At 43.3% G+C, this 12,766-nt stretch overlaps 1 protein-coding gene across 1 annotated transcript in view; it reads left to right on the forward strand.

The window, feature by feature from the left end:
* The window catches only part of LOC136161705 (zinc finger protein 420-like), a 56,702-nt gene extending 48,524 nt beyond the window's left edge, over nucleotides 1-8,178 (forward strand). The window contains 3 exon segments of the mRNA XM_065926730.1: nucleotides 210-306; nucleotides 1,211-1,226; nucleotides 5,976-8,178. Coding sequence (XP_065782802.1) covers nucleotides 210-306; nucleotides 1,211-1,226; nucleotides 5,976-7,712 — 1,850 coding nt within the window. The 3' untranslated portion in view covers nucleotides 7,713-8,178.
* Nucleotides 8,179-12,766: the final 4,588 nt, after the last annotated feature.

Raw genomic sequence — 12,766 nt, forward strand, 5'->3', positions numbered from 1 at the left:
ATGCCACTTACTTTTGCCTTAGTATTCCTTGACCAGAATCTCAGGATCTGATTGTTAGGTGTTTGTTAGAATTGTAGAGCGACTTTGAATAAAGTATTTCTGGATATCGTTTTCTAGAGCAAAATGCGTTCTCGTCTCACCTGAATACATTTTCGATTTGATACTGAAGAATCTGTAACAACACAAATTTTCCTTTCTCTGATCAACAGGGCTTGTTTCTAAGCTGGAGCTGGTCGCCTTTCTGGAGCAACTGAAGGACCCCATGAATATAAGGAGAATGGAGACAACAGCCATTTACCCAGGTAGGTATGAATGGCTGGAGATGATGACTCAGGTGAGTGGTCCAAGGAGCAGCGAGGAACTCATCCTTCTTCACATGGCTTTGGAAGATTTGCTTCAATGGAAATGGTTTGAAAACCTGGGTTTGTGTATGCTACTGTCATAGAAATGTATCACCTCACCCATTCTGTCTCTTAAACCATTCATGAATTTATCTCCAGTGACTAGTTTTCTCCACCACAGTGTGAACTAATAGTCTCCTCTTGGCTTGTGACAAATTGCATTCATTCATTGCTCTTCCATTGCTTGGGGGCCCTAGGAAAACTCTGCCAATTTCTGAGTAAATATGTGACACTCCTTTCAACTTTCCTTCTACCTCTAGACAGAAATGTGTGTGTGTGAGTGGAGTGGTACACAAACTACCAAACTTCTAGGAATACTGGGGATGGGTTTTTGTCCTCTGGTTTATAATTTCCTATCCACAGGGAATGACACATAGGACCTTCTATACAAATTTCAAATTCAACTAATTTTTCCCTGCAGAAAACAAAACCTCATAGAAATGAAAGAATGCACATCTCAGGTTGACTTCAAAGTTTCTCTTTCACTTATATGATCTCATATTTAATATATTAAGTGTATTTGCCCTAATTCTAACTTGCTAAAATAATTTTTTATATTATATTACCTGATAGAATTTTAAAAGAAATTGGCATAAACTCTTGGCACATGTTCCACTATATTATTAGTAGTTGATTCAAACTATGACAATTTTTAGGTTATATAAAGAAATCTTTTTTAAATGTTCTAATTGGAATATAGTTATTTTCCAATTTTGTCCTCCTATAGAGAAAAGAGTATCAATTATACATATCAGTCACTTCAGTTCAGTTTCTCATTCGAGTCTGATTCTGCAATCCATGGTCTGCAGCAAGCCAGGCTTCTCTGTCCATCATCAACTCCCAGAGCCTGCTCAAACTGTTGGTCATCGAGTTAGTGGTGCCATCTGACCATCTCATCCTCTGTCATCCCCTTGTCTTATCTTCAGTCTTTCCCAGCATCAGGATCTTTTTCAGTGAGTCAGTTTTTTGCATCAGGTGGCCAGAGCATCAGAGCTTCAGCATTAGTCCTTCCAATGAATATTCAGAACCTATTTCCTTTAGGATGGAGTGATGTGTTCTTCTTGCATTCCAAGAGACTCTCAAGAGTCTTCTCCAACACCACAGTTCAAAAGCATTAATTCTTTGGCACTCAGCTTTCCTCATGGTCCAACTCTCACATCCATACATGACTACTGGAAAAACCATAGCTTTGACTAGATGAACCTCTGTCAGCAACGTAATGTTTCTGCTTTTTAATATGCTGCCTGCTTTGGTCATAGCTTTTCTTCCAAGGAGCAAGCGTCTTTAGTTTCATAGCTGTAGTCACCATCTGCAGTGATTTTGGAACCCCCAAAATAAAGTCAGTGCTTTCACTGTTTCTCCTGCCGATTGCCATGAAACGATCTGACTGGTGCCATGATCTTCATTTTGTGAAGGCTGAGTTTTTCAGCGTTTTCACCCTCTTCTTTCAGTTTCATCAAGAGACTCCTCAGGTCCTCTTTGCTTTCTGCTATAAGGGTGGTGTCATCTGTACATCTGAGATTATGAATATTTCTCCCTGAAATCTTGATTCCAATTATTCCTTCGTCCAACCTGATATGTTGCATGTGTACTGTGCATATAAGTTGAGTAAGCAGGGTGACAATGTACAGCCTTGACATACTCCTTTCCCAGTTTGGAATCAGTCCATTGTCACATGTCCAGTTCTCACTGTTGCTTCTTGACATGCATACAGATGTCTCAGGAGGCAGGTACGGTAGTCTGGTGTTCCCATCTCTTGAAGAATTTTCCACAGTTTCTTGTGATCCTCACAATCAAAGACTGTGGGTTAGCCAATAAAGATGTAGTTGTTTTCCCAGGACTCTCTTGCTTTTTATATGGTCCAAGGGATGTTGACAATTTGATCTCTGGTTCCTTTGCCGTTTCTAAATCCAGCTTGACCATCTGGAAGCTCTCAGGTCACGTACTGTTGCAGGCTTGCCAGGAAAATGTTTGAGCCTTTATTACTCTTTGAAACGAGGGAAGTTGTGTAGCAGTTTGAGCCTTCCTTGGCGTTGTCTTTCTTTGTGATTGGCATGTGAACTGACCTTTCCCAGCCCTGTGTCCACTGCTGAGTGGTCAACATTTGCTGGTTTATCTAGTGCAGAACTTTAGCATTATCATCTTTTAGGACTTGAAATAGGTCAGCTGGAGTTCCATCACTTCCACTAGTTTTGTTGGTCTTCATGCCTTCTAAGTCCTACTTGACTTTGGATGCCAGGATGTCTGTTACTAGGTGAGTGATCACACCATCATGGTTATCTTGGTCATTAGATCTTTTTTGTATAGTTCTTCCATGTATTCTTGCCAACTTCTCTTAATATCTTCTGCTGCTTTTAGGCCCATCCCGTTTCTGTCATTTATTGTTCCCATCTTTGTTTGAAATATTCCTGGTACCTCTAATTTTCTTAAAGAGATCTCTAGTTTTTCCCGTTCTATTGATTTCCTTCCCATTTAGGTCTCCACAGAGCAATGAGTAGAGTTCCCTCTTTCAGTCATGGTTTTAAAGTATCTCATTTAATTTCTTGAAACTAGTACTTTATTGAGTTTATCTTATTTGTATTCAGCTTCGTTGACAATGTCTTATGTGTCCTCAGTTTCTGATGAGTTCTCTGTCACTATCATTTATGATTTTTAGATTGAAACATCTAATAGACAATTCTCAGAAACTTGTATAGCAAGAAGTGTATTTAAGAATTACTAAGCACCTAGGATTTGTGAAAGTATTTGCTGTCTGCACTGAAGAGGACTAAAAGCAGGAAGTAACCACTAGATTGCCTGTCACCCCTGAATTCAGTGGTGATTGGAGGCTTTTATCTTGTTTCTTCCCCTATAACCTATGTCTTTGCCATAACATTTTGTCCGGCTTCAGTTTGTGGTCTCTCTTTTGAAGGCTACAGGAACCTTTAGTCCTCCTTCTGGTCTCTGCACCTTGGTGGAGGAAGTTGGTCCCAAGGTTTGTGCACTTATCCTCTTGATCTGGGCTTTGATTGCTGTTAACCGTGACCAGGGCCTGCTGTGGATATTCAGAGCTGCTTCCCCATTGTTCTGTGGTTGTTACTGCCCTCTCTCTGGTGGTGCCTACTCCCTGTGTGGTGGAATAGAGCCCCCAGACCTGAATCTTAGCTGTGATTCTGATCTGTAGTGCGAGGCAGGTGGGACAGGAGCACCGCACATGGAGAAAAGTCGCTGAGTATTACTCCTCTGGGGATGTTCACTCAGGATGTGCTCTGGTTCCTCCTCCCATGCATTCTGCCGGCTCTCATGTGATGTAGTGTAGGCACTGCTCTTGGCCCCACCTTAAGCATGGGCAGGATGGCACATCACCCTGGGGTCTCGCAGATGTTGTTTTCACAAGGTCACCAGCATAGACTCAGTGAAGTCAGGTCCTGGGATTGCATTCAGCGTGGAGCTGGACCCTCTGGTGCTTGGGGGCAGCTCAGGGTCTGTCCTGGCCCAGCCCCCTTGTGTGGGAGCCCACAGAGTCTACAGCAGCTAGAGCTACCCCTGCCTTGACTGAGAGAGCGCTGGTAGGTTATTCAGATTCTCTGTAGGGGCTGAGGTTACACAGCCGGTCGTGGGTGTGAGACCGTGGCTTCTGTTGCTGCAGGGAGAGGTGTCAGCTTTTCTTCTTCATCCCTGGGGCTCAGCTGTGCTTTCAGCTCCATCTGAGCGTGTGGACAACTCACAGGTGTCTTCTTCTGAGCTGCCCCAAAGCGTAGGAGTCTGCTGATTGTGGAGGATGTAGATGGGGGAGGCCGTGCCTGTGGGCTCAAAAGTCCTACGTGGTTGGAGTTCTTCATAGTCCTGGGCGAGAAGGTCCAGCAGAAGGGACAAGGGATGCAATGGGTTTCTTCTTTGGGCATCACTCACTAATGCCTCTCTGCTCACAGGTGGTTCAGGCTTCCACCACTAACATCCCCTTTGCAGAGCTCTTCCCACAGCCCCATCGCTTCAGGATGTTTCCTCACAGCCAACCTCAATCCTCTGCCTGGGTCTGCTCTCCGAACCTCACATTTCAGCACCCAGCCCTTGTCTTCAGTGGTGGACATGCCTCTCAGGCTGGGTGGGCAGGGCAGGGTCAGGACCCCGTGTGCAGGTCTCTCTCTGTCCTGCTGCCACACGCTGGTTGCCATGTTCTCTCCCACAAAGAGTGAGGCTCTCCTGTCCAGACTGAGTGCCTGACGAGGTGCTTCCCTGAATGTGGAGACCACTCCTCACTTTCATGTCCCTCCAGGTTGCAGGCCCCTTCCCACTTCCTCTCCCCTTCCTTTTCCTTCTTCTTTCTATTGTCCTACCTGGCCCAGCAGGAATCTTTCTTGTTTTTTTAGATTTCAAGTGGTCCCTGCTAGTGTTCAGCTGGGCTCTGTGAGAATTGTTTCATTTCTGATTCGTTTGTGGAGACAGAGATGGTCTTCACATCTGCCTAATCCTCTGGCATCTTGATGCTTCCATCTCTACTTTTATCTCTATTTTAGTTTTAAACTAGCTATGGTCATCAATTTTCTCTAAATGTTTAAAGATATTCACTGAGAATAGCAGGGGAAATTACTTGTTATTTGATATCTTTCAGCCTTGTCTCCACAAGACACCCAGGATTTGATGCCAAAGAATCCAGCATTAGAAGATGTGTCCCCAAAGGCAAACCTAGGAATATATCAAATGTTTCACCACAGAAACTTAAATTTAAGGAACGACTGGGAATGTACATGGGTATATGAAAGACAGAGAGGATCTTTATATGGACTTAAAGAAATGGAGACAGTTACACAGATTGCTAACATTACTGGAAAAAGAATTGAGCGACCTGAGTCAAGTTGGGAGAAACACCCACTTCAGTCTTCAACATTTTCCAAGATGTGTAAGTGTTTAAGAAAAGATTTCCATCCTTTTTTGAAACATACATGTTCTCTAAAAGGAAACGTGGAAAATCTGGGAGGTAATCTAGTCTCTATTGCAAATATTCATTCAAACAATTCTGAACATAAGCTTCGACTAAACATACATTCAAGCATGTCTGAACACCTACAAATTAACAGTGAGTGGGAAAACTCACAATCTAATCAATTTGAGGGATCCATGAGCAGGGGCTCATTTTTCTTCCCCCAACAGATATTTTCTCTCCATTCAAAGATGTATAATGTTGATGATACTGGAAGAGATGCAATCCAACCATCATTGTTCAATACATATTGTGGTATGTTCAGTACACAACAACTTTCCATGTGCAATGAAATGAGTCAGACCTTTAGTAAGAGCTCCAGCTCCAATAATTACAAGAGTATTTTTGGTGGACTGAGAAGGTATTCAGGAAATGAAATTGGATATATTGTTGTAGGGGACTCCAGTCTTAAGAAACATCAGGGACCCGAATCGTCAAACAAGGATTCTAAAAGTAATACATGTAGCAATACCTTTGATCAAATGTCAGGTTTTTCTCTCGTTAAGAGTACTTGTACTGAAGGGAGGACTTGTACTGAATATGGTATGGTTTCTAATCAGTCTTCAGAACTTATTCAACCACAGACTGTTCAGAATTCACAGAAAGAAAACAAGTGTAAGATATGTGGGAAACTGTTTAGTAAATCATGCCATCTAAGGAGACATAAGAAAATTCATAGAGGAAGGAAACCTTTCCAATGTACAGAATGTAGCAAAGCGTTTAAGCATCGCTCAGTTCTTTCTCAGCATCAGCGAATTCACACTGGAGAGAAACCTTATAAGTGTGCGGAATGGGGCAAAGCCTTTACTTACAACTCCCATCTTATTGAACACCAGCGAAATCATACTGGAGAGAAGCCTTATAAATGTAAAGAATGTGACAAAGCCTTTAGTCGTCCCTCACTTCTTACTGGACATGAGCGAATTCATTCTGGGGAGAGACCTTATAAATGTAAAGAATGTAACAAAACATTTACTAAGTGCTCAAATCTTACTCGACATCAGGGAATTCATTCTGGGGAGAGACCTTATAAATGTCAAGAATGTAATAAAGCCTTTAGTCATCCCTCACTTCTTACTGGACATGAGCGAATTCATTCTGGGGAGAGACCTTATAAATGTAGAGAATGTAGCAAAGCCTTTATTCAGTGTTCAGATCTTACCCGACATCAGGGAATTCATACTGGAGAGAAGTCTTATAAATGTAAAGAATGTAACAAAGCCTTTCATCATTGCTCAGGTCTTACTCGACATCAGCGAATTCATTCTGAGGAGAGACCTTATAAATGTAAAGAATGTAGCAAAGCCTTTATTCAGTGCTGGCAACTTACTGAACATCAGCGAATTCATTCTGGGGAGAGACCTTATAAATGTCAAGAATGTAGCAAAGCCTTTATTCGATACTCGGATCTTACTCGACATCAGCGAATTCATACTGGAGAGAAGTCTTATAAATGTAAAGAATGTAACAAAGCCTTTCATCATTGCTCAGGTCTTACTCGACATCAGCGAATTCATTCTGGGGAGAGACCTTATAAATGTCAAGAATGTAACAAAGCCTTTAGTCATCCATCACTTCTTACTGGACATGAGCGAATTCATTCTGGGGAGAGACCTTATAAATGTAAAGAATGTAGCAAAGCCTTTATTCAGTGCTGGCAACTTACTCAACATCAGCGAATTCATTCTGGGGAGAGACCTTATAAATGTCAAGAATGTAACAAAGCCTTTATTCGATACTCGCATCTTACTCGACATCAGCGAATTCATACCGGAGAGAAGTCTTATAAATGTAAAGAATGTGACAAAGCCTTTTATCATTGCTCAAATCTTACTCGACATCAGCGAATTCATTCTGGGGAGAGACCTTATAAATGTCAAGAATGTAACAAAGCCTTTATTCGATACTCACATCTTACTCGACATCAGCGAATTCATACTGGAGAGAAGTCTTATAAATGCTAAGAATGTAACAAAACCTTTATTGAATGCTCACATCTTACCTGACATTAGGAAATTCATACTGCAGAGAGACCTTATAAATGTAAAGAATGTGACAAAGAATTTATTCAGTGCTTGCAACTTACTCAACATGAGCGAATTCGTACTGGAGAGAAGCCTTATAAATGTGAAGAATGTGACAAAGGCTTTACTACGAATCCGGCCCTTACTCAACATCACCAAATTCATCCTGGGGATAGATGTTATAAATGTACAGAATGTGGCAAGGCCTTCTTTACGGGTTCTAATCTTACTAAACATCGGCGAATCCATACTAGGGAGAGACCGTATAAATGTACAGAATGTGGCAAAACCTTTAATCGGAATTCAATTCTTACTACATATTTGTGAGTTCATACTGGAGAGAAACCTTATAAATGTACAGAATTTGGCAAACCCTTTAGTCATGGTGGTAATCTCACTAAACATCTGAGAACACACACTGGAAAGAAACCCTAGTAATGGAACAAGTGATGGAAGAGGTTTGCCCTGAACATGCATCAGAAAACACAAGAGTTTATATAAGAAACCTATGGAAGTGATGTAACAAATATGTAGAAAGGTTGTTAATCAAAAGTTAAATCAAAGTAAATACCAGAGATTGCATACTAGAAGGCATTTCATTGGTTTTGTTTTCAGAAGTTTCTCTGAAGGAGAATGACTGTAGGGAGTACTCCATAGTTAAAACACATAGAAAATGGATATATTAGCATGAATCACGAGATGAAGGTTTATGGTTAGAAAGTTACAATTCTTAGCAATGTATGTATGTTTGTTAATAATGACAGGATTTGAGATTATTTGAAGTGAATGCAATTCAGCACTCAAATAATCCGTACAGTGCTCACCAGAATCCTTGCCTTGGTTTGAATGGATTAATCCACATTGATCCTAGGGCGTCCGAGGCACTTTACTCATGGTAAATTATAAAAGTTGAACTGAAAGTAGTCTTGATTTCTCTGCCTGATTCCAGCTTTGACCTCTCTCAGAAACTCCTGCCCTAAATCCTCCCCTACAGAGAGGTCTTACCTGTGCTGAGTGTGAGGCTTTGAGCTCAGGACTCCTGAACATTGGTTTTGGGGAAGAAGCATCAGTACAAAATGGGATTTGCTGATGACTCCTTTCATGGCCCCACTGTAGACCTGCAGATTCATAACTTCTTGGAGTGGGGACCTGGGCAACAGGGATTTGTATTCATTGAAATGATTCAGAAAGAATCTTTATCCAAGAGGTTTCCATCTGGTTTCCCTTCAGGATAATGTGACGAGTGTCAGGAAATGACCTCACTGATGCCCTCCCAACGGAGTTCTAGTTTGGTCCTGTGGGAGCATCAGTGTGGTGTGCAGGATGTGCTCCAGGGATTCTAAGGGGAGGGCCGGGATAAGGACGTGGCTCCTGGTCCATTTGTGAGAGCTGAGGCCCAGCTTCAGTCCAAGGAGAGGCCGCAGGGTTGGTCTAGCTGGATTTGGACCGGGGAAGTCAGTCACCTCACACCGTCTGTGTGAGCAGAGTGTTAGCAGCTATCTCTGGGGAGAAAACAATCAAGAAATTAGCTCACAGGCTGGTCTCCAGGTAGGAATTGATTGTTCATGAATCTCTTCTGAGACAGAGGACAGGAGCGGTCGTTCTTCTCAGCTTTTCAAGGTCCTTCTGTCTGTAGTGAGAGAGTGATTTCCTAGGCAGGTTGAGAAGAAGCTTGGGGGTCCCCAAGGAAAGAGGGGTCTGGAATTCTCAAGGAAGAAGAAAGGACAAACTTTTTCTCTTTCCTCTACATTCCTTACGATTATATAACAATAATCTATCCTAAAAAAAAAAATAATGTATCCTGTCTGAGGACAGTCTCTGGATTAAACCTTCTGGCTAATCCTGTTATTTTAAAATGTAAATTATAGGAGTAGATCTGGTGAGGTCTTTACAACCTCCAGACATTCCTTGGGTTCATTGGAGAGCATGTAACTCCATTGCTAACACTAGCAAGCACATACTCTTTCTGTCCCCTTCTGATGTCTATGTCAGAAGCTTTCTCTGTCTCCTTTATACTTTAATAAAACTTTACTACATAGAATGTCTGAGCAATCAAGCCTTGTCTCTGGCCTCAGATTGAATTCTCCAGAGGCCAAGAACCCCAGCCTCTTTGCATGATTCAGCAACAACCTATCATCTTGGGGGCTCATCGGGGATTCTTCAGGACAAGGGAAGGGTGCTTGGAGCTCTAGTTCTCCTAGCGAACACGTTTTCTGCTGTACTTTACTAATTCTGTGGTGTGCTTGCGTGAATGAATGAAATGCCCTGCATGAAGCAAGTGAACTGCTCTGCGGTTCTGTGGTGACCTCATAGGGCTGATGGCAGAAACCTGTCGGGGATTTATACCAACCTGCCAATGCCAAGAGGCACCCAGCGTCTCCTTCAGGGACTGACCAGTGATGGGCTAAACATGTGGACTGAACTCTCCTTTCTCAATCAAACTTTTGGTCTCTTTGGCCATTTCATAACTCCTTGGAAATTAGAAGTACTAACCTATTCTGTCACATCATAGATTTTCAAGGGTCTTGTGATCTGTACTGGCACTGTGACTTAGATCTCACAGCAGTTCACAGCAGGTTTCACACTTGGATTGGTAGTCAGTAAGCACCTAGCCGTGATAGGAATCAAAAGATCGGAAGTTAGATGGAGTTCTAGCTACAAGAGCATCTCTGAGGTTAAAGGTCACTCAGATTGGAACTGCAATGGGTTTCTTTCTTCCCTTTGATAACACGGGCTCTTATTGGACCAGAGCAGGCTCGTATACTGGTGAGGTGACGCTTGGAAGTAACATCTCAGTTTTCTGCTCATATCGGTTTTATTGTGGTCAGGAGTATATCAGGGTCGTGCACAGGCATTGAGGTGACCACTGTTTTCCCCAGCGGTTTAGCCTGGGAGGTGTTCCGGAAGCTTATTCTGATTGCACCCCCGGTGGCATCAGAGGCAAGCAAGGTTTTAATGGTGAGGCACTGGACGTCAGTCAGGGAAGCCATCAGGTCTACCCCTGGTGCATCTCCACCCCGTCTTGGTGGTAGAACCGGGAGGAACAAGTACGGCCCCTGGGTCGGTAAGGGACAGAATAAGTCCGACCAGGGAAGGGAAGCTGTGGTGTACACACTGTCTACACCCCCATCTAGAGCAGGGAGGGGTGCCTCCGGTAGAAAGATGGTGCTGTTCGCTTTTTTTCTCTCTTACAGATGGGAGCTAACAATTGCAGCCTCACTCCTTTGAACTGTATCCTGAAAAACTGGGATAGATTTGATCCCCAGGGCTTAAAGTAGACACACCTGGTCTTCCTATGTGATACTGCATGGCCACGGTACCCACTGGAGGGTGGCGAACGGTGGCCGGTTGGAGGGTCTCTTAAGTATAATAACTGTTTTACAATTAGATTGGTTCTGTAGAAAACAAGGGAAATGGGTAGAAGTAGCATATGTGTTGCTCTTTTCCCTCTGCAAAATGCCAGACTTATGTTCAAAGGGTATAGATTTGGCTGTGAAACCTTCAGCTCCCTCCTGTCCTCCTACCTTGCTAGATGAGATGGAGGACAGGAGCCAAAGGTAAAGAAAAGCAGGTTTCTCCAATCTATCCCTGGGATCATATATGCAGAGCAGCCAGGGAGACCGAGGAACAGCCACACATGAAGAGGCTGCCTCTTCATGAAGAACCCACTGGGAGAAATAATCAGTCTATGAGAGCTAATAAGCCTTTTTCTAATCAAGAAATACAAGAAATCAAGGAGGATGTGGGAGACTATTTAGAGGACCCAGAAAAATATGTTAGAGCTTTTAAAGGTGTTACTCTGCTTTATGATCTTACTTGGAAGGATGTGATATATATCTTGGGACAAATGCTGACTCCTGACTCAAAAAAGTTTTCGGAAAAGCAATTGCTTATGGAGATGAATGGCTCGGTAATGAATCAGCAGGGAAGAGGGAGATAACCGCCCTCCCCGCTGGGAATCAGGTGGTCCCAATTACAGAACCAGACTGGAACTACAACACAGCTAAAGGAAGATGGGATCAGAGTCATTTTGTCAGATATATTCTTGAAGGACTCAGGCAGGGGTGTGCTAAACCTTTAAGGCAAAGTCGCTTAGTCGTGTCCGTCTCTTTGTGAGCCCATGGAATGTAGCCTACCAGGCTCCTCTGTCCATGGGATTTTCCAGGCAAGAGTCCTGCAGTGGGTTGCCATTTCCTTCTCTAGGGGATCTTCCTGACTCAGGGATTGAACCTGGGTCTTCAGCATTGCAGACAGACGCTTTACCGTCTGAGCCACCAGGAAGCCCATTAAACTAAGGCTTTAAACTCTGGCAAATTGGCAGACATAGCACAGGAGGAGAAGGAAGTTGCTGGTAAATTCCTAGACAGACGGAGAGAAGCAGATTCACTGAGATTGATCCCAAAAATGAAGAGGGACAAGTGATCTTAAAGGATAGATTTCTCACTCAGTCTAGATACCAGCCATAAGCTATTAAAACGGGCATATGGACCAAATCAGTCTTTAGATAATCTGTTCCAACTGGCTCAGACAGTCTATTATGGTAGGGATTATGAGGAAAAGAAAGAAAGACAGAAAAAGACAAAGGAACAGGTGGAAGCCTTCGCAATGGCTATGAAAACCCTTCTTAAACATCCTGAGAAAGATGCCCAGAGGGACCCAGGTGAAAAGGGATGGAGTTGCTATTACTGTGGAAAGGAGGGGCACCTCAAGCGGGCTTGCCCTCAGGCATCTACGCTGCCCCTGGCTCCATGTTCGGTCTGCAAAGGACCACACTGGAAAAGAGACTGCCTCCAGAGGCGCAGGTCTCAGGGGTCGGACTCTCAAGACAATCAGGACTGAAGGTGCCCAGGGGTCCCCACACAAGCTCCCCTCCTAATTACACCTGAGGAACCCCGGGTATTAATAACTGTGGGAGGCCAATCCTCGATTTCCTTTTAGATCCTGGGGCAACTTTCTCTGTGCTTTCTGAAGCCCCTGGCCCACTATCTTCCCAATCCGCTTGTGTAATGGCACTGTCTAGACAAGCCAAAGGATGGACCAGATAATCTATGTGAGCCTACTTCTGCTGACTCTAAAAATCCTGAGTCTACCATTTGATCCTCAAGACTGCCTTCCTGTCCTGGGCCCATTCCTACGCTGAATTCCACAATCAGTCTAGCTGCTGGGTCTGTGGAGTGCTCCCCTCTTCATCAGTGGAAGGCCTCCTGTGGTGGACATCTCCACTTCAAGGAAAAGACTCTTCAAATCTGCAAGTTCCGTCAAAAACAATCACATGTGATGCCTCATCTTAAACTGTTAGATGTCATATCTAACAACCTTAAGATGGACTGATGTAACTATAGATATAAAGTGACTTTTCATTTTGATTTTTACTTGGTTTA

Source organism: Muntiacus reevesi, chromosome 2 (genome assembly GCF_963930625.1).
Source record: "Muntiacus reevesi chromosome 2, mMunRee1.1, whole genome shotgun sequence".
NCBI lineage: Eukaryota > Metazoa > Chordata > Mammalia > Artiodactyla > Cervidae > Muntiacus > Muntiacus reevesi.